The sequence below is a fragment of the Colius striatus genome, chromosome 1 (genome assembly GCF_028858725.1).
Source record: "Colius striatus isolate bColStr4 chromosome 1, bColStr4.1.hap1, whole genome shotgun sequence".
Taxonomy (NCBI): Eukaryota; Metazoa; Chordata; class Aves; order Coliiformes; family Coliidae; genus Colius; species Colius striatus.
The window spans coordinates 58,667,542-58,691,861 of NC_084759.1; the positions used below are offsets into that span (position 1 = coordinate 58,667,542).

At 34.9% G+C, this 24,320-nt stretch overlaps 1 protein-coding gene across 1 annotated transcript in view; it reads left to right on the forward strand.

Moving 5' to 3' along the window:
* MYO16 (myosin XVI) overlaps positions 1 to 24,320 on the forward strand; it is a 374,343-nt gene that overhangs the window by 211,503 nt on the left and 138,520 nt on the right. The window contains exons 15-16 of the mRNA XM_061996543.1: positions 2,764 to 2,881; positions 6,968 to 7,115. Coding sequence (XP_061852527.1) covers positions 2,764 to 2,881; positions 6,968 to 7,115 — 266 coding nt within the window. The remainder of the gene's footprint in view (positions 1 to 2,763; positions 2,882 to 6,967; positions 7,116 to 24,320) is intronic.

Below are 24,320 nucleotides of genomic sequence, written 5' to 3' on the forward strand. Positions count from 1 at the left end.
CTTTGGTGACCTTCCTCTACAGCACTTAAAGTCAACATAAGGTACTGGTTGGTGTTTTTTTTAGCTTCTGTTTGCCACATGCATGACACCCAACAGACCTCTAGAATCATTCATTGTGAGATTTTTTTAATAGCATAAAACACATCGTTCAAAAAGCACTGCTTCCTTCTTGAGTTATGAATTATTTAGTCCAGAAAGAAGGTAGCATCAGAAGTACAGCTGACACTAACAGGTGACCTACAGATTAGGAATTTTGGGATGTGAGAGGACTACATATACACTGGTTCATATTTGGTACATTCCAACTGTTAAAGTAATAAGAGTTCTATGGATTCTGGGTAGATTTTAGAAAAGTGTTGCATTTGTGTTTTTTGAAGATATTAAAACACCCTGATGACACTGAAAATGCCATAACTGCATAAGCTGTAGCTTTACTTTGGGTAGTTATATAATTGCCATGTTAAAGTATTTTTCACAGTGTCTTCTGATTCATTGACAATATTCCTAAACTGACACATTTAATCTAGGTTTCACATGACAATGTTAGGTTTTGTGTTTTTTAACTTCTTTAATTTAATTTTTAAAGTATATAAAGTGTTACAGTAATACTGCTATATAGGAACAGCATACTTTATTTTAAATCCAGAAGCTAGATCTACAAGTGACATCTATTTCTACTGTGATTTTTTTTTTTTTATATACTACCATAACAGACTTATAGTAATATCAGGCCATAGATATTCAAGTATAACTATAAAATTTAGGCCAGGTCCTCCATGTCCTTTTCTTTCCTAAAGTTTAGATTAAGTAGTGAGTAGAAGAACTAATAAGTAATTTCATGAAGAAGCCACTGAAAACTATGCTTTGGATACAAATATGGCAACAGTTGGAATCAGGAGATGTGGAAAGTAGTATTGTCTGTAATCTGTCTCCTGACTGCAGGAAAATTCCCAGAGACAAATGAAATAAGATGTTGCCCTCAGTTAAGGAAAGGAAGCAGTAGAGGAGAAGTTGACCATGCCTGTTTTTCTCCATCTAAAATAAATTGACTTTGTAGACTACTTTAACCTTCTCTACATCTGTGTAGTAAACTGAACAGCAACATATATGTGCTTGTTACTCTGTTCCCCAACACAGTTTAAATCTTAAGAGGTTTCCTAGCAACAGTTCAGAGGATAATGTTTGCCAGGGACCATTCACAACAATATGTCCACTCTATTCGTCAGACAAAGAGGTGTTAGATGTCTGAACATGAACCTCGTCATGCCACTTGCCATTGAGTTTAGAGATATTCATACACACACACACACACACATAGGGAATCTCAAAGGCTGGAAGTGAAAAATCATCTAGGCCAACCCCCCTGCTAGAGGAGGACCTCCTAGAGTAGGTCACACAGGAACTCATCCAGGTGGGTTTTGAATGTCCCCAGAGAAGGAGACTCAACAACCCATCTGGGCAGCCTGTCCAGTGCTCTGTCACCCTCACAGTTCAGTTTAATAGTACAGATATAGTCATATGTGTCCATGGACATTATTAGTTAATGCAAGTGGAAGAGAATCGTCACATACTCAGAAAAATGAGCTGCCTTTTGATTATAGGAAGTTCCCTTGTAACTAGCTTAGATGAGACACATTTTTGACAGTGAAGGTAGATGTGGCAGATCCTACTGATGGGGAATCAAGTAGGGATTTTTGTTTAATTGCCTTTTAAGGCGCTTTGATGAACACAATAGCCTGAATTCATTCCTGCTGCAATTATGCATGGCATCATTAGAATTAATAAAACTACATGAGTTAAACAAAGTGCTGAATTATCCTAATGAGCAAATACATCCTGAACAACACTACTAGAGTGGATGCAAAACTAGGCTGACCAGTTTGCTGCTGCCACCTACTGCACAAATAGGTGGTTTAATTAATAAATCTGAAGGGTTGGATTTTTAGAGCTTCCTTCTTTGTTATTGGAGTCATACATTATCTGTGCCATTTTGCAGCCCTCTTCCCTCCCCAGCCCACTTCTGCAAACCACTGTTATATCAGAACAACAATGTGTTTGGGCCACAATGCAATCAATTTCTTAGGATGAAAAGTGAAAAGTAAAGAAGGAAATCTTTCAGGGTATAAGAAACTAATAATACTCAGAAAGCTAAATACAGATAAAATATGGAATAATGGTGACATATTCAATACTTCTTTTAAGATGCATTTTTTTCAAATAATTGCTGAGACCATGGAGATGTAACATGGAAATGCATGACAGATGCTGTAAAAAAGTCTGAATATTTTTTCCTCAGTTTTCCACTGCTACAATGCTGAAGTAACTGTATTTAAAATCAATAATTGATGCCATTTCTAGCATCATATAAAGCTGGTAAATTCCTTTGATTGATTATTACTATTGATGGACTGTGACTTTACAAACGTAGCTGCCTTCAATGACTCTAATTGTTTTGCTAAGTGTTCCAGTGCTTGGAACGTTATTCTTGTTACTTGTGCCCAAACTACTGGTAAAGATACAGGTCACGTGTGAGGCATTGTCTTCCACCTTCTATTTACAATTTCCCCTATTCTGGCAGCACTTCCCCCCCCCCCCCCCCTTTTGAGCTATCCTATTTTAATTTCTACTGAGAAAAAAGAACTATCAAGGATTTTTTAATGGATTTTTTTAATCCTCAGTTATTGATAACAAACCAATCTTGCTATTGATGATGATCTTGTTGTTTATTTCCTCTCTTATTACTTCTTTATCATCATCTCACAGGTAAATTGTATCCTGGAGGCCTTTGGACATGCTAAGACACCCTTGAGTGACTTTTCCAGCTGTTTTATAAAATATTTTGAACTACAGTTTTGTGAGAAGAAAAAAACATTAATTGCAGGTAAATATCATTTAACTTGTTTATTTTGATATCACTCACAGACTAGTAGATTGGGTATCCCTATGTGCCATACATATAGTTAGGCATCCATGCCTTTGAAGTATATGAAAGAGGCAAGTGGGGTTTAGGTAGTCTTAGGCGAATTATGTTTAATAGCACGTGACTTCATATCTTAACGAGAGTCGTGTGCAGTATTGAAAGGGAGAGCCCTGCTCTGTATAAACACTAGGTGGCAGAGAAAGACAAAAAACCCCAAACCTGACACCACTGATTCCTCTTCTATTTCCCAGGAAATAATTTCCCTGTGCATCACTTTACTAAGAAATAAAAGTAACAGATTATTTTGTGCATTTGTGAATATTTTAAGTAACCCTTTAATAAGTCCTAAACTCATCTGTTTAGGGCAAACAAAATACAAGCATCACTTCTGAGTGAAAATGTCCCAGATTTATGCCACTGTACATGAGAAAAGAATCAGTCATATTGTCTTTTGCAGGTTTAAATCCCATCCAGTAATTCTCTGTATCTATTTGCATGATCATTTGCAGCAGTATTTACTGTCTTGCACTGTTTAAACATGAATGAAAAAAAAAGGTAAATATGCAGAGCACCTGATTCTGCTGAGACATGACTTTATAACTCAGTGAGGCAAACTGGGCTAAATACGTCTGGTTTGTAAACAAAATAATAAGTGACACTAGACTGCCTCAGTGAAAGGTTTTAGGTTGTTTAAAGTCCTTCAAAGATAGACCTTAAGGGCAGAAAGCCAGAACAGTTTACGAAGGAAGAGACATGCAAAGTAGATGTGTACGTTTTTATTATAGAGGGAAAGCTCAAGGTAGCATTGCTTGCGTTTTTGTGTGGACATCAGTGAAGCACTGTCAGCTTTTTGTTCATGCTGAAGTTCTTTTATGCCTAGACCCTGGAAATGCTTGCACTTCTGTCACATAAGGATTATTCTTGTAGTGGAAAGTCCAATATACCAAAATAATGGAAACATTCCTCAGAATGCTAATCTAGAGGCTTGATTTGGTTTTTCTCCTAAACTGGATGTTTACCAAGAAGTTTTGAAAACAAGGATGGAGCTCTTGAGTGTAGTTCTACGCAAAGCTAGTACAGCTATTTGTAGAGGTTTTGTACGTCTTCTCTGATTTATTTCTGATGAGGTGTGCTGCGATGTTGGGTTCAAATGGGAGTTTTTCTATGACAAGTGGCTTTGTGGCAAGGTAGCTTTCATTGCTTTAGCCCTATCAAACAAATTGAGAAGGTATAATCCAGGTTACGTCACTGTTCTTTGTGACTGGATAAGACAAAGCAGTGGGAACTAGTAAAAAAAACTTACATCAGAACAATACAAAATAAACTACAGCCCAATGATGTCACTAAAATAAAAATAAATTCCTATCTAACAGAACTCCAAGTCTGACCTTTTGCTAAAAATCATGATCATTCCTAGATGATGATCCACATCAATGTAGTAAAAGACCATTTATTTATTTCCAGAAGTTAAAACTACTGCATTTTATTTCTATTTGAAAGGGAGAGAGTAAATGGTCTTCAGGTAAGGTGACATAATTCCTAAGGTGAAAGGTAAGGCTTCTGGCAATTTCCTCAAATTACTAAAAAAGCAACTTAGGAAAAGAACATCAAGCCTGACAATCTTATTCTCCAGATTTTCCTGCCTTACTTTTCAGGTTTTGCTTTTCTCAGTCTTCACTTTTTGAAAAACAGGGCCTGATTTTATTTTATTTTTTCTAACTTGCACTCAAATGGAAGGATCTAATTTGGTTTTTAAAAAGAAGAAGAATGTGTATTCACCTGTGTTTGTTATAGGCACTTTTAATAAAATAAAACGTTTCAGACATGAACTTCCTTTTTTGGTATAAGAAAGACTGTGTCCAGCTAAGGTCTCTGATGTGTTTTTGTACCATGTTTCAGCTCTGAACTTTCAAATGTTATTTTGACTTTAGCAATAGCTGTGTTTAAGACAGCATGTTTTTTGAGAAAAAGCAATGTAGTTTCAAAGAATGAGCAGCTGCCAGAAAGATTTCATTGGCCACATTTTCAATACAAAGTCTGCTTGCTGACTTTGTAGCTGCTCGGTAGATCAAGTCGTCTGTTAAAGGAAGTACAAATTTCGTTGTGCCATTGTGCACAGTTATCATTGCACAAAAATGGCAGACTCACTCTGGAACTCTATTATTTTTTCATTTTATTTCACACATAGCTATTTCACACGTAGATTAATGAACATGTCGCTTCACTTTGTAGAAAAGCATATTACCATGATAGTTTTATTTTAAAGTTACTTTAGCTCCATTATGACACTGGTGTGTCTGATTCTTTATGATCAGAAATTCAACTTTTCTTAATAGCTCTTCCCATTGCTGGAGATGCTAATTGAGATGAACCGTATTTACCCTCATTAAAGTGGGTGACTTTAAGCACCTGTAAAGGGCTAAATTAAATTGTATCATCGAAATAAGTGGTGTTGCCTGTCATTAAAGTTAATTTGATTAATTTATCTGATAGATGATCTCCAGTAACATTTTTCACGCTTTTATTAATCAATCGATGTTGAAAATGCCTGAATGATAGTTATGCAAGCCTTAGTGAAGATCATTGTATACACAAAAAAGTAATCAAAGATTACTAATTAGTAAATTAATTGATGGTAGGGTCAGTTTTATTGAGAAATAATTTAAAAGCACAATAAAAGATGGAAATCATCCTTGAGGTTTATCTATTCTGTTTTACCTTGTAGGAATGGCAAAAAGATAATGATTGATTCTGATGAGTGTGTGTGTCTGGACCAGTCCTACTGTGATAAGTTAAGACTGCATTGCTTCAATTTGCAGTGTGCTGCAAAGTTACTGGAGCGAGAAGCACATCCTGCTGCCAGCTTAATAATTTCCCAAGTGTGTTCTTTTGTTTCCAGCACAGTTCTTTTCTTCTGTAGTGTAACAACAGAAGACTAGATGGTTGATACACATTTGCTCATAATATGAACCTCAAAGTAGCAGGAGTTCACTTCTTTTTTTGTAGGACGATTAAATGGGCCAGATCATGTCCTCTTGTTCAGCAAGTCAGCTGTACAACTCTTCTCTGTTACTCCTATCTCCTCTGTAGCTAAAATCCTAGGTTGACAGTTGCATCTGGAACTGCATGGTGCTATATGTTCAATGGAGGGCTAAGGAGTAATCTACCCAAAACAGCAAATCTCCCTATCTCTTCACATGTACCTCTAAAATGCCTGTAAGACTGGTGAAGCAAGTGAATGGTTCTGATGATCCAATATTTACTTTACATCTGTGCTTTGCCTCTTTCAGAACCTTAGTGGGCCTGAGGTTATTGTACAATTCTGTAATCAGCACTTCTGTAAGCAAACTGTGGACAGGTTCATGCTCCTTCACCTTCCCAGATGTGCTGATTCATATGGCTTCTTATCTGGTCAGCTCATCGTAGCTCTTCTGAAATGCCCATGTATCCTCAGGCATAGGTTAGTGAGCTTATTTATGACCAGTTCTGCAGATGATTTGTCTCTTTCTAGCAGTCTAGAGGTAGCCATCTAGGAATTAGGTGGTTTATCTAAACTATTCATCTTAGTGTTCTTGATTAGCAAACAAGAAAGAGAAAATTATTTCAAGGAGCACTTTTTCCAAGGTGTCTGAAGTCTCTCACATCTTTCTCTCTCCATTAAGAAGCTTAGAAAAGATACTAATGCTCAGATGGCTGGTGAAATGATTAATAGCCCGTATCTTAGAAAATCTTGCCAGATATGACGACTCCTTTCTTAAATAAGTGAGAGTACAAATCAACATAATTATCTTTAAATTAAGTAATTTTAAATATAGTGTGAAACAGTAAGTAAGGTATTAGTTCCATTTTTAATGGAATTAGGGCTTTAAATGTGATTTATATAGAAAACCATGGTAGAATGAATGATTTTTTTTTTTTATATTTTGACCTCAAACTTTTATAAGAAATCCTGTTTATTCTTCACTGTTGCGGTGATGAATGGTTTAAAATAGATAAATTTAGAGCAATCAATATAATGATGAATTTATTTGTTTGTTTCTCAATCAGCTAGGATTTATACATACATGTTGGAGAAGTCTCGTGTCATTATGCAGCCTCTCAACCAGAGTAATTTTCATGTTTTTTACTTGATGATGGATGGGCTCTCTGCTGAAGAAAAGTACACCTTGTACCTCAGTAATTTGTCTGCACACAGGTAGGAAAACAACTTTATATTTAGCATTAATATTTTTCTTATTTTAATGCCTCTTTACTGTTGAGATTCTTTCTCCAACAGTTAACATTTGTGTCCTAACTTTTCAATGAGCTCTGAATTTTTGTTACTATTGAGTACCTGCTCTTGAGGATCTAATTCTAGAGTACATATACACTTTCTTAGCAAGATCAGAGTGTTCATTATGATTATTGTCTTAAAGAAGAAAAAGGAAGGAAAGTTCATAGTTGTTTTTCCATCTTCTGTGAACTAGAGTAGGTTTGAGGTTTGGGTTTTTTTTGTTTTGTTTTGTTTTTTCCCGAGGAAACGTTTTTTCTTCATGAAAAAAGGTTTTCATAAAATTATACTTTTATTATGGGATATATTAATTTTGATCAAATATCACTATGTGCAATTGATATTTTCATTTTGATATTTACTTCATATTATTAAGACACAAAATTTTGAATGCTTTAAAACCAAGAATAAGATTCAAAACTCAACACCTAAAATTAGGTCTTTGCATGTGTCTTCACATAGCATGATGGTCTTAGCTCCCATTTGCAATCAAAGGAGATTGAGTCCCTATGCACAGATGTACATGTAGGGATATATATACATTTGTGTTTCGGAGTGAACTGAACCACATTTGGGTCTTCTTAAACTGTGATGACTCTACAGTCACTTTAACAGTAACAACTTTAATGTAAAGAGCTGCATATAGATATCTAAATGGAGTTTCTAAGACTGAATACACTCCAAATGTTTCATATAAGGGGAAACTTGTTTTTCCAGGAAATTTTGGGAGTATCTTAAAACTTATTAATTCAGACTTGTTTGGAATCAAAACATTCCTGATTTATATAATTTGCCTTTCTTTTTTCAGTCCTTCAGAAGAGGTATCACTGAAATGAAAAAAGCCTTTTTCAGCCATTAACGATCTTCTCTTAAGTTGACTCTGACTCTTAAATTGATTAAGTTTACTCACTAAGATTGAGTAACTATAAAAAGATTGTGAATAAAGTTATAGAAAATGAGTGGTTTGTGTTTTTCATATTTAAGCATTTTGCCCATGGGTTTTCCTCACAACTTTTCTATCTCTTATTCTGACTAGCACTTGAATAAAATAGCAGTTCTAGAATTGCAGCCTATAAATACAAGTTTACTGCATTATTTTTTTTCAGAAAAAAAATTACTTGATTCTGATTTTTTTCTTAAACCCAATATTTCAAACTATTGTTCAGTAATCCTTAAAAATGTCAGCACTTCTGGTGTTATACAGAATTCTGTAATGCACTAGCTCTGAAGAAACCTGAGGCTAAGTTGCTTTCCTAAAAATTACCCTACCCACTTGAAAGCTGATGAGGGGAACGGTTACATTCTATACTATAAATCCTCTGAAGACAAAAAGAATTCTGAGCTCCCAATCACTGACTTATTCCTGTTTTAGCAAAAGTTGTTTGAAATCACTAAGTTTATTTAGAAAATGAAGCAGTTTGAAGTCACTTTGCAAGAAGCTCCAACAGGAAAGAACTTAGCAAAAACCTGAATAATTGGATTCACATGAACAAAGCTTTATCTGATAAGATATCTGATGAACAAAATAGTGTTTCTAAATAGATGTCTGAACACTGTAGTGCCAAGTCTTTAGAAGCAATTTATAGCTGAATATTTGCATAAAGCTGCTGTTATCAATAAAGCTTTGCTCTGCCTGCATAGAGTAGATTGTATCTTGTGTTATCTAGAGTTTAGGCCAAATATTTCTAGCCTTAAACTCCTCGGTGTAGTGGTTCAGTGGGCTAGACGCTTCTTGGTTGACAGGTTAAACTAGGGGTGAATTTCTACTGCATCAAACTCATCATAGAATCACAGAATCTCAGGGATTGGAAGGGACCTTGAAAGATCATCTGTACATGACTCAGGAAGACAGAAGTTGTCCTCTATTGTAAATTTCCTCTGTTGTAAATTTCTGGCTTAGTCAAATGTTGATGAGAAGATATTCCAGTAACATCAATAAGTGAATTTGTCATGTTTTCTTTGGGCAAGTGTAATCTTGACTCTAATAGTAAAACGAATTAGATAACAGCCCTTTTGAAACTATAAGTGGTTCATGCCCAACTGAATTTTTTCATAATTTTCCTGTTACTCTGCATTGTTTAATCATGCAGCTTTATGTAGAACATTGAATAATTGTAGTAAATAATGGCTGTTAAGATCAGAAGATACCCCTATTTTTTCATTGTTTGTTTAAGCCATTGCAATGTGAGAAATGAGACATAGCATTGGGCTTTTTATTCTCATTTTTGATAAAAAGTACCCTAAAGAGTCAAAATAGTACTTGCAGTAGTGGTTGTTGTTAGACATGATGCTGTAAAAGGTGGGAGATAGTTCACGTGTTCAGCAGTATATAATCCTGGACTAAGAGTTAATGTAGATAACTAAAAGCGGAAATCCCTCCCCTTTGGAGCCACTGAAAGTTTCATTAAAGCTGATGTTTCACCCCAATGTGCAGAGGGAGTTGTTAGGTTACAATTCCATGCTATTTGATGTCATCCTGAGAGGGAGCTTGAGCTCAGAAACTTAAATCTATGTTCCTCCTGGCATTTTGACTGATAGGGCATCATTTGAAGACAAATAGCTGGCCTCTTTTTGTTGAACCTGTATACAATCAGGATCTTAAAGTAGCAAGCCATCTAAATCTAGTTAGAGAGGGCTCTGAATGAATACATCTCACACTGTATCTGCATGTGGGTCATGATGGATAAGGACAGAAGCAATTCCTGAAAGGTAAGATCGTTTTTGAAGATTGTGCAGGGAAGCATGTCAGAAACAGAGAGGGAGTCTCGAAAGGGCAAGTCAAGGCTTTTTGATTGACAGCAATGACTGCTGTGTGTTCATTACATTCAGAAGCTGATTTTTATCAGCAGATGCTCGATTGAAAAGGACTGCAGAATATTTATTTTGCTGCTGATGTGTAATACAGAAATATTAGAGATTTGAAGTTATATTCTCAATTTGCTCTTATGGTTTTTTGCTGCGTGCAGATACAGTCTATTACTGTAAGCATTGCTTTTCTGGCATGTGAAGTTTAGCCTCATAGTAAGAATATGAACTACCTTTTCTAGCACATGAAGTTTAGCCTCATAGTTACAGTAGGTACTACCTTAGTGGTGAGTCTTTCAAGCAAAGTGAAAAAGAGAGCAAAGAAGAAAGGTGACAAGGGTGATAGGTCAGCTTGTAAATGGCCTTCAACTCTGGCGAAAAAAAGGGTATTAATGGAGATCTTAGTCAGGAAAGAAAAAAATGTGATAAAAATCTTGCAGAAAAACATGGAAAGTCCTGCTTATATATATTTTATATTTTTGTAGGGCCAAATTGCTTCGTATTAGCATTGATGTTTCAAAGGTGTAATATATATAACAATATATTAATGTCTTTGAGTATCTTTCTTATATGTATTACACAAACATACTGTCATTAAAAACCATGTCATTACTTTTATATATGTATATTAGAAATACAGCTTAAGGCTACTGAACTACAGGAAATGCTTTCAAGGAACAGTAGTGGGTTTGGCAGCTGTTCAACTTGATGTCACCATTTTTAGTTTAAACAAGGCTTCTAGTTCTCCTAACTGATCATACTGTAATGGCTTTTGGTAGCATAGGTAAATTGATAGAATGCTCTCAGTATTGAAAGGCAATTCTGATAGGCTTTTTAGTCCTCCCTTTTAATGTCACATCTGTCACCCAGTATTTAGAGGTTGAAATATACTGCTTGTAAATAAGCTATATATGTAAAACTAAACAACTGCAGGCTGGGGAAAATGTTAATAAACGGATCCATGCAGAAGCTGGATTGTGCTCAGGGAGTGCATTTTGTATTTGCATTGTCAGATTGCTATTCCCAGTTGTATAAAACTTTCCTTCCTCCCACAGAATAATGATGTGCACTGCAGTGTGTGCTCTCCCTGCCTGTGCTGTTTCTCCCATTACTTAAAAAGTAGTGAAATTCTTCTGCAACAAGAACTGTAGATCAGTTCACAGAACTGATGTATCTTCTTTTACAGTTTTTCAGTGCAGGTACTCTCTTCACTAAGAAACTTTCCATTAATTTAATGTGTAAAGTAGTAATTGTAGTGAAGTGACTGAATTTCTTTTTAAAGTCTAAACTGTTCAGAACCTCTTTGCTTGGTAACTGAGGAAATCATTCCTCACTCTAAATTATAAAGTAGGTCTTCCAAAAGACCTTAAAAATTACAGTGCAGGAAAATGAATGGTATAGAAAAGATCCTAGTAGACAGTTTTCAGAGGTATTAAGTGCAAAGCTGTATGGCTGATTTTTTGTGTGTTTCCAGTTATCATCTTTTCTAAGAAACATTAATACAATGTGTGGAAAATGATGTTTATTCTAGTACTATCCATGTTGATCTCTGTTCTTTCTTTCCCTCACACACAAGAGCTCAAGATGAGTGTTTTCAAGACTGTGAGACACTAGTTACAACTCTCCCCAGTTTAAAATACTTTGCTTTCTGTGTGATATAGATATAAAACCTGGAGCACATTGCATATTTCCATGCCCTCTCTCTTTCTTTTCATCCTTTTTATCTTTGGATGACACTTTTCTTTCCAATAGTTTGATTATTTTCTCAGTTAAAATGCAACAGAAAGAAATAACAATCCTGAAAATAACAGTTTTCTGTACCTGTGCCTCTTCTCTGCAAATGTAGCTGTGGCAGTCTAAAGATACAAGGTAAATTCATAGAGAAAAGTTGGGGGTTTAATTAGACCCACATAATTGGAAAATGAGACATTTTAGAGATGTTCTAGTCCTCTATTATTTCATGCTCTTTCCTTGTATTCAAACCTGATAGATCATTTTTTCCTTATTTATAGATTCCTCATAGATTTCCTCATTAATTTTCCTAATTCACTTTGAATGAAACTTTCAGTACCCCCATAACACCAAGCTGTGTCCATAAAAATTTATAATGATGGTTATACAGTACCATTTTGATTCCTTTGCTTCACAAATTACCTGTTGTTGATATCTGTGTCTGATGACTAGAGGAAGATCGAAACAAGTGTTAGACTTGTATTACAAAATTGGTTGGATCTGAATACTGGGAATGAAATAACTAGATCGGGAAAGGTTACATCAGATTTTCCCACAGGTGGTAGTTCGGCTGTAGTAAGTTTCTGTGTGAAAGTGCCAAGTTACATCACCTGATCAAACTGCCATTAGACTTTGCAAGCTGAAACTCAGTGTACGTTCACAGTACTAAAACTCTCAGTCTCACTGCAATAAAGTCTAGTGTTGAAGCTTCATGAACTTCGCTGTTGAGGATCAACTTTGGTTTAGAATGTTGATGACAGAATAAAGCTCCAGGCAATCAGGAAAGTGGTATTCATTGTATTTAAATTTAGGAGGAAGACAAAGATCAGATTCAGATATTCCTCATCTGTGTTTCATTTTTCCATTCTGGGAGATATGGGCACAAGAGGAAAGAAAAGCTGTAGTAGTTAAGCTTACCATCCCTGCAGCTGAACGACCATAATGGTCAAGTCTTTCTCATTCTTCTGTGACAATAGAGAAATCATTCTGGGTGAGACTTTCAAACCTCGGAATCATTCTCATATGCTAGTAACAGTTCTGTTACAGCTTCTCTGAGCTGTGAGTTTCCAGTGAGATTTCCAGAATTTAGCCAATTCTGTGTAATGGTCAGAGAGAAGCTGAAGCAGGTGCTGCCCTGTGTGAACAGGGGAGATGTGAAGCAGGAGATAGAGGCTGAGGGAAGGCAGGCAGAGCCCTCATCCTCCTGGCACATCCTAACAGCACCCAGCAGGCCTATGGATGGTCACTAGGGTTAGACACAGCCCTGGATGCTGGGAAGGGCCATGCAGATAAGGATGGACCAAGGTCAGACTAGGATGTTGGCCTACATAAAAGGAGTCAGGAGGATCCATGGCCGGACATATTCATGGTTAACCCCAGCTCAGGCCAACTCCAACACTTGAGCTCAGAAGCTGCTCCTGAACTAAAGGGGATCCCAAAAAGCTTTCTTGCATAGCTTGGGAAGCAAAAGCCTTGAAAGAGGCAGAGGGTATTCAAAGCATCTGCAGAAACATAAAATATGCATCATAAATTTTTAATGACAATTAAGGAATGTCTAATTTTTTCCCACATTATCAATAAACATCTAAATCTTCAAAGTGTTCTATTAATTGCTCTCCTTTGCATACGTGCATTTTCTTCAATATGTGTACTTTCGTTATCATACTGCCTGTAAAAATTTACAGCTCTTAACAAAGATGTGAGTGAAAAAGAGGCTAAACCTTAGTCAATCTCCCACTTATTTTTGATATCCCAACTTATTTTTAACCTTACATTTTATACTACAGATAACTTATCACTCATTTCTGCTTTATATTCATTTTCCTGTACTTGGTATTGACCACCCTAGTAAGACATGAGCCAACACCTTCACAAATTGGAAGTGCACTTGAAATTTTACAGTGAATAATAAATTTCAGGACTAGATGATTATATTGGAGTAATGCTTAAAGACAGTGTCTGAAATTTATCATCTTGCTAATATCCCGTGCCAACATTCTTCTTTTATAATAAAAGCTGAATAGAAAGTTGTTTTTTAATTAATATACTGGAGTTGTTCTAGAAAAAGTAACTCTAGCACACTCTGAAAAAAAGTTATTTGTCTTTGAGTGTCCAAACTAAGTTTCATATCTAATACAATTTATTTTTTTCTTTTTTTTTTTCCTGCTTTTAAACTTTTTCATAACAGATGAGGGGTTTAGAGTTGAAGCTTAGATTATTGTAAAATAAGATTTTATGACACGTTTTCTGGAGTCATTACAAATTTTAAAAAAACTTTATTAGAGATTCAAAGTCAACATTCTTTACTTTTTATGTCTTGGTTGGCTCAAAGTAATGTACCTTGAATTTGTGTGTACATGCACATACGTAGACGTATTGCATATTACTTAACTGTTGTTTCCATTCCTCTGCTTCTTCCGTGTTCTCACTTCTCCAAAGAACTCTTAAGTTGGAAACAAACATTCAAATTCTCGTTGAACAATCAACTCTGTGGATTTTAGGTACCGTGCAAGTTTTCCTGGTCTGACTTGATTACCTGCTTTTCTCCAGAAAAGCTTGCATTTTTATTTAAATACATTAACACTTACAAGACAATGCAATAACACATATAGCACAAGCTATGTATGTATGTATGCCCACACAGCAAGGGACTGTTGGGGTATAAAAACCTTTCAAACACGGTTATCAAACTTTCTAAATAATGGGGTAATGTGAAGATGCAAGTTTTAAACACAGATATAAGAAATAGAGTGAGTTAGCTCTCAATTAATTTTGCCGGAATTTGGGTTGGAGCAATAAGTGAATGTGGATAGGTGAAGCCCTGATTAAAAGTGAAAATAGTTTGGTGTTGTGTTTTGTTTGTTTGTTTGTTTGTTTTAAACTACATGGTAGCAAATAACATAAAAATTATACACTTCCATCAGTTTGAATCTTCCTTATATTTCAACTGTCTACCGTAAAGCTTTAACTGTGAGTTTTTGTTTCTTCCTCATATGGTACTACTGTGAAAATCTCATTCACAGCTAGCAGTACTATCTACAGACAAGATCTGTAGATTTTGAATGAAATGAGGCAATTCCATTTACTTAGATTCAACTGAGATCTGACAGATAAAGTACACCAGCTAGTTAGTAAGAAGGTAATAGAGAGAGGAGAAGCAGATATATTTGTCTGAGATTCTGAGGCAGTTATAAACTTGCTTCAGTGAGTTTTCTATCTATGTAACCTGGAATAATTTCAACATCAGAAGAATTCTCAAAATTTTTTCTGTTGTCTTTTGCTTTTTTAGTTGTTTTGTTTACTTTTGCTTCACACCATATTTTTTCGTGTTTACTCTGCATTTAATGATATACAAATTTTTGACTGTCCATTTTTTTTGAGATTAAACACTCTACTGCATATATAACATGCATATTCAGCAGAAGGTGCTTTCACATTGTTCTCTTTAACATGTTTTTTCCTGTCCTTTTACAGCTTCAGCCTTTAGTTCCTTTTTATTTCAACTGGTAGAAAGAGTACTATTACTATAGTACTATTTAGTACTATTACCTTCTTCAGTTTTCCTTTGTCTTCCTCATTCATGCAGGTTTTCTGAGTAAATAGAGTTTATGAGGTTATTCAACTGGTTTTATTCTATTTCCTCCCCAGAAATGAACAGGCATTGAACCAAAAGAAACAAACTTCTTTCCCCCCCCTGCCCCCCCTTGGCTTTCTTGTCCTATTGTTGCTCTGAAATCCAGGCTTCATTAAGCTCTTGGAGCATGATGTTCAAGCATCAGTGTTGCTCTTTACGCTTCAAAGAAGAAAGATTTGAGAAACAATACCAGTAAATGGCTGGTGTGTGTGATGTGTTATGCTAGATAGTAATAATTATTATATATATTATAATAGTTATTACTAACTTAGTTTTGTTAAGGATGGACACCAGAAAGTACATATTGTATTTTCGGTTGTATTAAGATGCTTCTTCATGTTTTAAAGTTATATTGATTAACCAAAACTAAATTTTATCTAACTCCAGTGTAGCATTTTTCAGATATATGAGATGGAAAAAAAACCCCAAAGTATAAATAAATTTGGGGTTTTTTTACAGTTGTTGTTATTTTTTTAAAATGTTATTCTATGCTCTAATTTGTCTCATATTTCTTATTCTTGCATTTCTGTTCAGATAAGCTTTTAAGCTTAGTCTCTCATATTTTAAGGCTTAGACTCTCATGTTTTAATGAATATTAGATCGAACCTTGAGCAGCCTATTAGTGTACAGAAGCTAAGAAATATGTCAGTGTTTTTTAACCAAGCGACTTTGACGACTGGACTGTGTAGACTAAACCTTTCTAAGACCATCACTGTGCACCTTAATATTGAGGAAATAGCTAACAATAGTGTCAGCATTAAAGTTAATATTACACAGTATCTTTTTGAAAATTGACTACATTTCCTCTATCTAATATTACACAGTATCTTTTTGAAAATTGACTACATTTTCTCTATCTTAAACTCCCTCTTTCTGTGAGATATTTGTGGATAGTTGTGTCCTGCAAGATACATTGCTAGGAGGTTAGCACTGCAATTACAGAAGATATAATCAGGATCACAGCCTAGGTTTTCAAAACAAAACTAAGTCCTCATTTATGTTGTCTACTTTATTTTGCAAATTAAATGGTTATTTTTCTATTTGCAGATACCTACACCTCATGCATAAGGTATACCTCTATATTATTAACTTTATTTCACAATATTTGTTTTGAGTATCTAACTGTGCAGTTGTTTTGAGTGGTTCACCCTGAATTCAGGGTTAGTTATATGCACACACCTGTGCACTTGCATTGTAATTACATGTCAAGATATCCAAAACAATATTTTTCTACTTGAAAGCAGAGGTACCTTAGCTTTAGATTTGATGATTAATTTATTTATTCCAGTTTTGACATTATCTGCTTTTGAAATTACTGCTTTATTCCCAAAGGATCCTTTAGGGAAATATGACTGCAATGATGTTTAATAATCATCAATTTACATGTAATCCAAGAATAATTTTTATTTAACAATGTAGAGGTAGTAAATAAGTCTGAGACTTAGCTCAGTGCCTTTGTTTTAGGTCCCAAGTGGACTTGTTATTTGTCTGACTTTCAGAATAAATGTGATAGAAATTCTCCTTTGTTCAAGAGTGTAAATCTAAAACTCATATTCCTCTGGGTGTTTTCTTTCATTTGATGTTAACAATCCCCTCTTCATTGTATTCTTCTTCATAAATATTGATTGAATGGTTGCAGAGGATGTTGCGTGCTCCATTGACAGATTCTCAGAGGTAAAGAAATCATTAATTGCTGTTACGTTTCTTTTCAATAGCTACTTTTTTCTCCATTGCAATTCTAACAGGCCAAAGTTGTAGAACTAATCATGTGTAAATGAAGAAATGAGATTTTTTTTTTTCAGGAATAAATTGTATGTTTAGGGTGGTGCAGTAGAGCCAAGACCCTCCTTCTATTTCTATATTGTCCTAAAGGAATTCAGATATCTGGTAATCTTTAGTATTTTATGTTCCATTGATGCCAGTGAGCAGTTGAGAAGAGAAAAAAATAACATCAGACCATATAAAACCATTTTGACTTTTGCCTTTTTATAGCTCTAGTCAATTTACTAATGCATGTTTTGTTTTAATGTTTGCACTTACTTCACTTGACTTGGCATGATACTGTTTGCTTGACTTGGCATGATACTGTTTGCTATTTCTTTGAGAGGCTTTGTCTTTCTTGTCTCCTTTCTAGTAGACATGATATGGAGACACATGCAGAAAATAAGAGAGAAATAATCTGTCTGTGGTATGGAAGATAAAGAGTAGGAGGCAAGAAAAAATGAAATGTGTTTAACCCAAGAGAAAGAAACAAACTTGATAGTTAAGAGCACTAAGACCTATAGAGACTACTGCAGACAGAACATACGTCTGTCTTAGTTTTAACAGATAACTAAACATACAGTAAAACATTGTTTGATATATATTGCCTGAAATGGAGAAGGAAGATGCAAAAATAAATATTACATGAATCATATGACTTTTCAATTAATTCATTGTGAATTCTGTTAATGAGGAGATCTTACATCTTAAAGTTTCTGGACCAAGTTCAATCTTTTGTTGGAGAAAAGAAATCTCTGGAGATTCGTGAAAGTTATGTATGTATTGAGGTTCAACTGGGTCCTTGTCGAAGAATTTAAGTGTTTAGACAGTCCACCGGTGTTTAGTGTTTAGACAGTCCACCGGTATTTCATGCCAGACTGAACTGAAAATAGATGTAACTCTAAGGGATAAAATTGCTATAGAAACACTAGCTTAAAAGTAGTTGTGATTACTCGCTTATAAAAATGGTAGAGGAGCCCATTTGGCTTTTACTTTAAGTAAAAAATGCATCTCTGCACTTTACTGGGATGATAATCATCTCGGATGGGGAGGAGATTCAGTGGATTCAACTCCTGAAACCACTTAGCTATTACATTGCATAAATCTAGTGCAATAATATAGTTCTTCAATTTATGTTTCAAAAGTCACTCTTATATTCATCCTCATACAATTATTGTAGATGAATTTCCAGTCAGGAATGGGTCATTTAAGAAATTATTATTGGCATTTGGAAGCTCCAGTCATTCAACACAACTCATCTGAACTTAATGTCAGATCTAGGAGAGGCGATACCTCTCACTGTTGTTTGAACTTACTGTCTTTACTGAGCTCCCTGAGCTGGCTTGAATTTTTCAGTGCACTGCAGCAACTTTACAGTTACTGTAGCCAGGTCTCTCCGAGAAAGTTAGTCAAAATCAACCTATAGTGTTGCATAGTTCTCTTCAGAGTTCTTTCTTTAATCATAACTCAAAATGACCTCTACACCAAGGTTTTAAATGTGATTGTGTCAGTTTAGTACACAATTTCCTTTGATTGCTTCTGAATTTGCACACAGATTTTTTTTAAGTTAAAACATAACTACTCAAACCAAATTGTATCTAAAGCTGTGTTTAAAGCCTACAAATAACAAGTGAAAGTCTTCTGAATTTGTTAATGGAATGCTAATGATCAGAAGATGTTAGAATCTCAGTCTTATACAGCTGCTAAAAATGGCAACTTCATCAGTCTGGCTTCTAAAATTATTTTATGCAATGTAATACGTGACAGAATGGTGCAGAAATATCTTTTACTGAATCACTCATCTCCCAGATGATATTTGGAAATTCTTTATTCTACATATAGTTCTTGTCTATCTCCAGTTAGTTTATGACATATCTCTTGGAATCACAGCACTGAAGTGTTATTGCTGCAGCTCAGTACAACATAAATCATTGAAACTCGATGCACTCAGTGACTGATATCAAAAGTCAATGAAAATAGGTTCAAGTATAGTGTCAATAGTTTCAAGTCACCTTTGGTAGAAAAAAGATGTAAAATAGTACAGGGATTTGGGGAATGCTTAATGATTTTCACAGAAATATTAGCCTATCTGATGAGAGAAAGCTGTTATATTTGTCAGATCTGTGAAAACAAGAAGCACTGAGGAGAGATGAATGGGAGTATTTCAGAATGTTTCAAGGAAGAGACATGTATGAGGTTCTGTTCTTCCTAATGTACCATTTTGGACTCTGATCTTAAAAGTCTTTTCCCACTTATGTGATTCTATGATTTTGGTTTGTGACCTGTCTGTGCTTATTAAGCTTCTGCTTATTTGATTTGAAGTTTCAACATTTCTTGAATAGCAGTAATATGGATGAGAAAAATTGTTAGAAGAAATCCAGTTTTCACAAAGTCCTCTAAAGTAAATAACTTGACAGAAATTTTCTACTGACTGAAACAATGGAAAGGGACACTGAAATGATGTAGAAATACCATTTGACAAACAAAATGCATTTATAACCATAATTACAAAGAATTGTAAGTTATGGCTTATGACAAATACCAGCACCTTCTAATTTCTGCTCTAACCTTTATGAAATTTTAACATACGTAAATCATTAATTGGATAGAAATCAGTTTAGCAAGCTGCTGTTGCAGCTTACCATGAAACTTAGACAATAATTACATTGTTTATTTTGACACCGGTACACTCAGACCAGTTTCAGGATCTGTTTTGTTCACCCAGGGTGAGGATTACAAAGACTAAGAACAGTGCCAATAACTTGTTAAAGAAAACCCAAAACAAACCAACAAAAAACGATGACCTTTCACAGTAAAGTGAATACTTAAAATTATATTATTAAATAGGAACATTATTTAGTGCAAGAATTTGTTGAAAAACAATTGGAGTCTCTCTTAAAATTTTCAGTAATGACTAAAACACAGAGAAGGTCTGTGTGGTCCTTATTTGATGTGTTTTTTTATTGACATTATTGTTAACTTGGACTTTATTTTCTACCACTTTCCTGCTCCAAATCCAGATGGGTTAACAGTGCTACAGATTGTACATTTTTACCTCAATATTTCTGACTGTTTTCTTCTGTATAAGTCACATCATTAGTTTCAGGTGCAGCTGCAGAAACCAAATTCACTATTAAAGATTCATCTGTACTTTCTTGTACCTGCAGTCCTTTCCTTGTTTCTATCATACTCTCAGTGATTGCTTTCCCATGGTATTTTAATCCCCATTTTATTTGCCATATTTCCAGACCTAACCTCCTGTTTAAACAGGACTCCTCAATTAGGTAGGAATTAAGAGGAATAGAACAACATCTAATAAAGTATGTACTATGATAAACCTAACTTCAGTGAGTATGTTATGGAGTTAGATTAGTCCTTAAGGTGAAAGTGGAACAAATGGAGCATCTTATCAAATACTATGGTTCTGTAGTTTATTCCAGAGCTTGTTTTTTAAACAGACAATTATAATCTTCTTCAATTTCTTCCCATTCCAGCTTCCCATATGTCTTAGAAGGGAAAAAAGAGGCTATTCTGCAGTATAAGTTATTCTGCTATCCTCTTTCTTCTGATTTGATTTGATTTGTTTCATTTTTTCCTTTTATTTCAAAAACAATGTATTTTAATACAAACCTAGCTTGCCCATGGAACTAAACAGCACAACCTGCAAATCTGTATGTATAAACACAATGTGGATTTTAAGAATAGAACTCAACAGGGAGCTCTTTGTCATATTTGGATATGCAAACTATGAAAGTTTTGAAATAAATCTGAAAATTCTTTTGATTTAGGAAGACCAGTTCTTATTATACAGTGTAAGGTCATTGTGATTTCAGCATGTAACAGGCTTAGGTGCAGCCCTTCAATTGAATTCTCAATGTGCAACCTGTAATGTTTCCTTCAGGTTTGCTGAACGTACAACTTTTGAATCTTTAGTACTTTCTGGCTTAGGAGAGACAATGGAAGACACCATGGGAATTTTAATGTCAGTGGTTCATTTGTGAGCTTTCATCCAGTATGATTTTACTGGGGAAGCTGAGAAAATGTGAAAGAAACACACACACACACATGCATCCATCCTGTTGCCATTTTTGGTGGTCCTGCAATGCACTTGAGGCAGAAATGGGTCCTGGGGCATGGAGAGGCAAGGCAAGTGTTGCGGAGCATGGGAGAGGAGCTGTGTTTTTTCCATAACTGCACCCTGTGTTAAGTGTTGTGTAGCTTGCCGTCTGTGCAAAAAGCAGGACCCTCTGCTAATGAGGTTGATTGCTAAACACATAACTTACATACATACATTTGTGTTTACTCCATTTAAAATAAAAAGGAGGATATTCTTGCTTTGTGCAACAAGTTGGTAAAGTTAGGAGCTATACCAGCTCATACTTGTGTATTGTGTGAGACTATCTTAGCCCATAATAGCTAAATAATTATTAGTGATTAATTAATTTTATTAATCCTTCTTAAAAATGTGTCATTCTTGTGTAAATAAGATATATTTCCCAGAATTTCAAAAGTCATTAGGATGACTCGGGAGCCTAAACCTTTTTTTTCCCAAGTTAATGGGCTTTAAAGGGATCTCACAGTTCAAAATTAACTTCTTTAGTATATATACCTGAATATAAATGGCCATGCCTGCATATACAGGATGAAGGGACGTTCTTGTAAATCGGTTGATCTGAAACTGATCCTTGAACTACAATCAGCAGTTATATGAAATAATTTTAAAGTATATTATCAAGGTTTTAACTGGATAATGGGGAAAGTTATGAGCAGGTACCGAGAGACCTGCGAAAGTTTAGATCTGGTACTGTGGCTCTTAACCCAGTAAACTTTATTTAATGAATCAGCATTTTCAAAGCAGCAAACGCTGGTGGATAAATGCCTTGAGGTTCATAAACTTAATGACATCTACCTGGCAAGTAGTGCCAAAGTAAGTCTGAACATAGGAATACAAAATTACTCTTGGTTGCAGGAGCAAAGTTCAAATACAATTTCTGAAGCATTTCAGGACATGGATTAGACCAGTTTGCACTTGCATGCGGACTGACTTATTTTCTTTATGTGTTTAGCAGTGCTCACTATTTGCTTCTTTTTTATCATTATCATTATGATCCTTATTTAATATATATTCGTCTTCAAAATTATGCTTATAAAGTGATAGTTCACAAAATTAAGATCTCCTGGGTAATTCTGTCCTATAAAGTACTGAATGATATGAGTCAGAGAAACAGTACTAAACGTATACTGCCTTTATAATTTCTTTTATACGTCACCAGAAGTGCGTAGAATTTTAAGTAACTCCTGTTGTGCATTCAGTTTTTCCTTTAATAGAATTACCATAGAATTACATTTTGACATAATTTTAAGAACCAAAGGCTTGGGTCTCTGGAGGAAACCTATTCCACAGGAAGATCGATACTTTTCTTTTTTAAAAAAATAAGACATTTGTCATTTTGAGAATAAAGACCAAGCTGTATTTTTCATTTTCTGTTTGTCTGTAAAAACTTAAATACTTCAAAGTACAGATGCATTTAGAGAATTATTTGAAATTTCGTCTTATGACAAGAGAGCAAGACAAAGGCTAATATGAGCTCTCTGTGCTGAAACCAGTTTATAAAAGACATATCTTAGCGTGTGATTTTCTTAGTTTTAAAAAAAAAAACCCAACTGTGTTCTGGAAATCACCAAATCTGCCTGCAGTGTTTAATTCATTAATGTTATGCTGCTACTTTACCTCTTGACATTAGCAAAAGTGTTTCTTATTTTTGAAATGCCTATTTTGGTGCTTTGTTACACTAGTCATGAGCAGAAATCTGTGCACTTAAATGGTTAGGAGTAATTCCAGCTCAGTGCTACTGTGTAACACGGTTCAAAGGGTGTAGAATTTGTTCAGATTGGAATAGGCTTAAAAGCTGGAAACAAAGGAAAACAAGGCAGTAAAATATACCCCTTTTCCCTCAGAGAAAAAAGCCAGAAGCTATTCATTATCATGTTCTGTAAATGTCTTTACTTCATTGATGTCAACTGTTTTGCTTTGTCTTTATCTAGTTCCTGTTTACATATCAAACAGTGCTAAGTGCAAGGCAGCTTTTCCTCACTAAGCAGAATACATTGTCCTCCTATTCACATGAGACTTAAAAGAAATAAAAATGTTTGTTGTAATTTCTGATTCTGTGACTTTTTAAATATAGTAGAGGTTATTGGGATTTATTTTTCAAAGGTAAAGTCATTTTAAAAGAGTCACACTCTTTAAAAAATATATATATTGTAAAGGTATGAAGCGTGTCATTCTCAGTCTGGCAAAACAGTCTTTAAGTTCAATGTTTAGTTATACCTGAATTAAGTCTTGAGATCTGGCAAGTAGTCACAGGAATAGCTAAGCTTTTAGAAAAATGTAGTGTATTTCAGAGAAAGACTTCACAAATATTTAATTTGAGTGCAATAAACTGACCTAGTTGTAAGAGAACGGGTTTACAAATGGTTTTATTACGTGTGGAACTGAAAAATATTCGAGATACTTTTATTTTGTCCTTAGCTTAAAAAATTAGATGATCTGGTAATGAATTTTCAGCAACAACCACTGTGCTTAATCAGGGTCACTACCCTGAGCTGGATGACAATGAGGGGTAGGGACTGCAAAGGCAAAAGCCGCACGCATTCACATGATTGTGCAGGTACATGGTTCATTGGACAGCACTAATAAGGGGAAGGAAGGGATTTAGCTTGTTAATCCATGCTTCTTAATGCAATGTCACATTAAATGACACCCAAAACATGCATATTGATTGTGTTAGAGCTGGAGCCTGATTATGAAATATTACTTATTCTCCTGTGATATCGACTCTCTTAACAATTTTCTCTTGACAAAATATCACTTAATGAAGATTTTGTAATAAGAAGAGTTCAATTAAAAATTTCTTTGTTTTAGACTTTATATAAAGGCAAAAAGTTTACATAGAAGCAAAAGTTAAGGCTGTGTGATTCATTGTGGAGTGTAGCAGAAACACCTCAGATGGTGTTGTGTAAAAAGTACCATACCTATGTTGTGGCTGTGACCCATTTGGGGTAACAAGCCTTGCTTATTGTGCTTTCTGTACTGCACGTAGGTCAAAGAATCACAGCATCTTGAGTTGGAAGAGACCTCAGTTCAAGAATCTTTGTGTAACACTGCATTGCACTATGTAGAAATAAATGTGTGATAG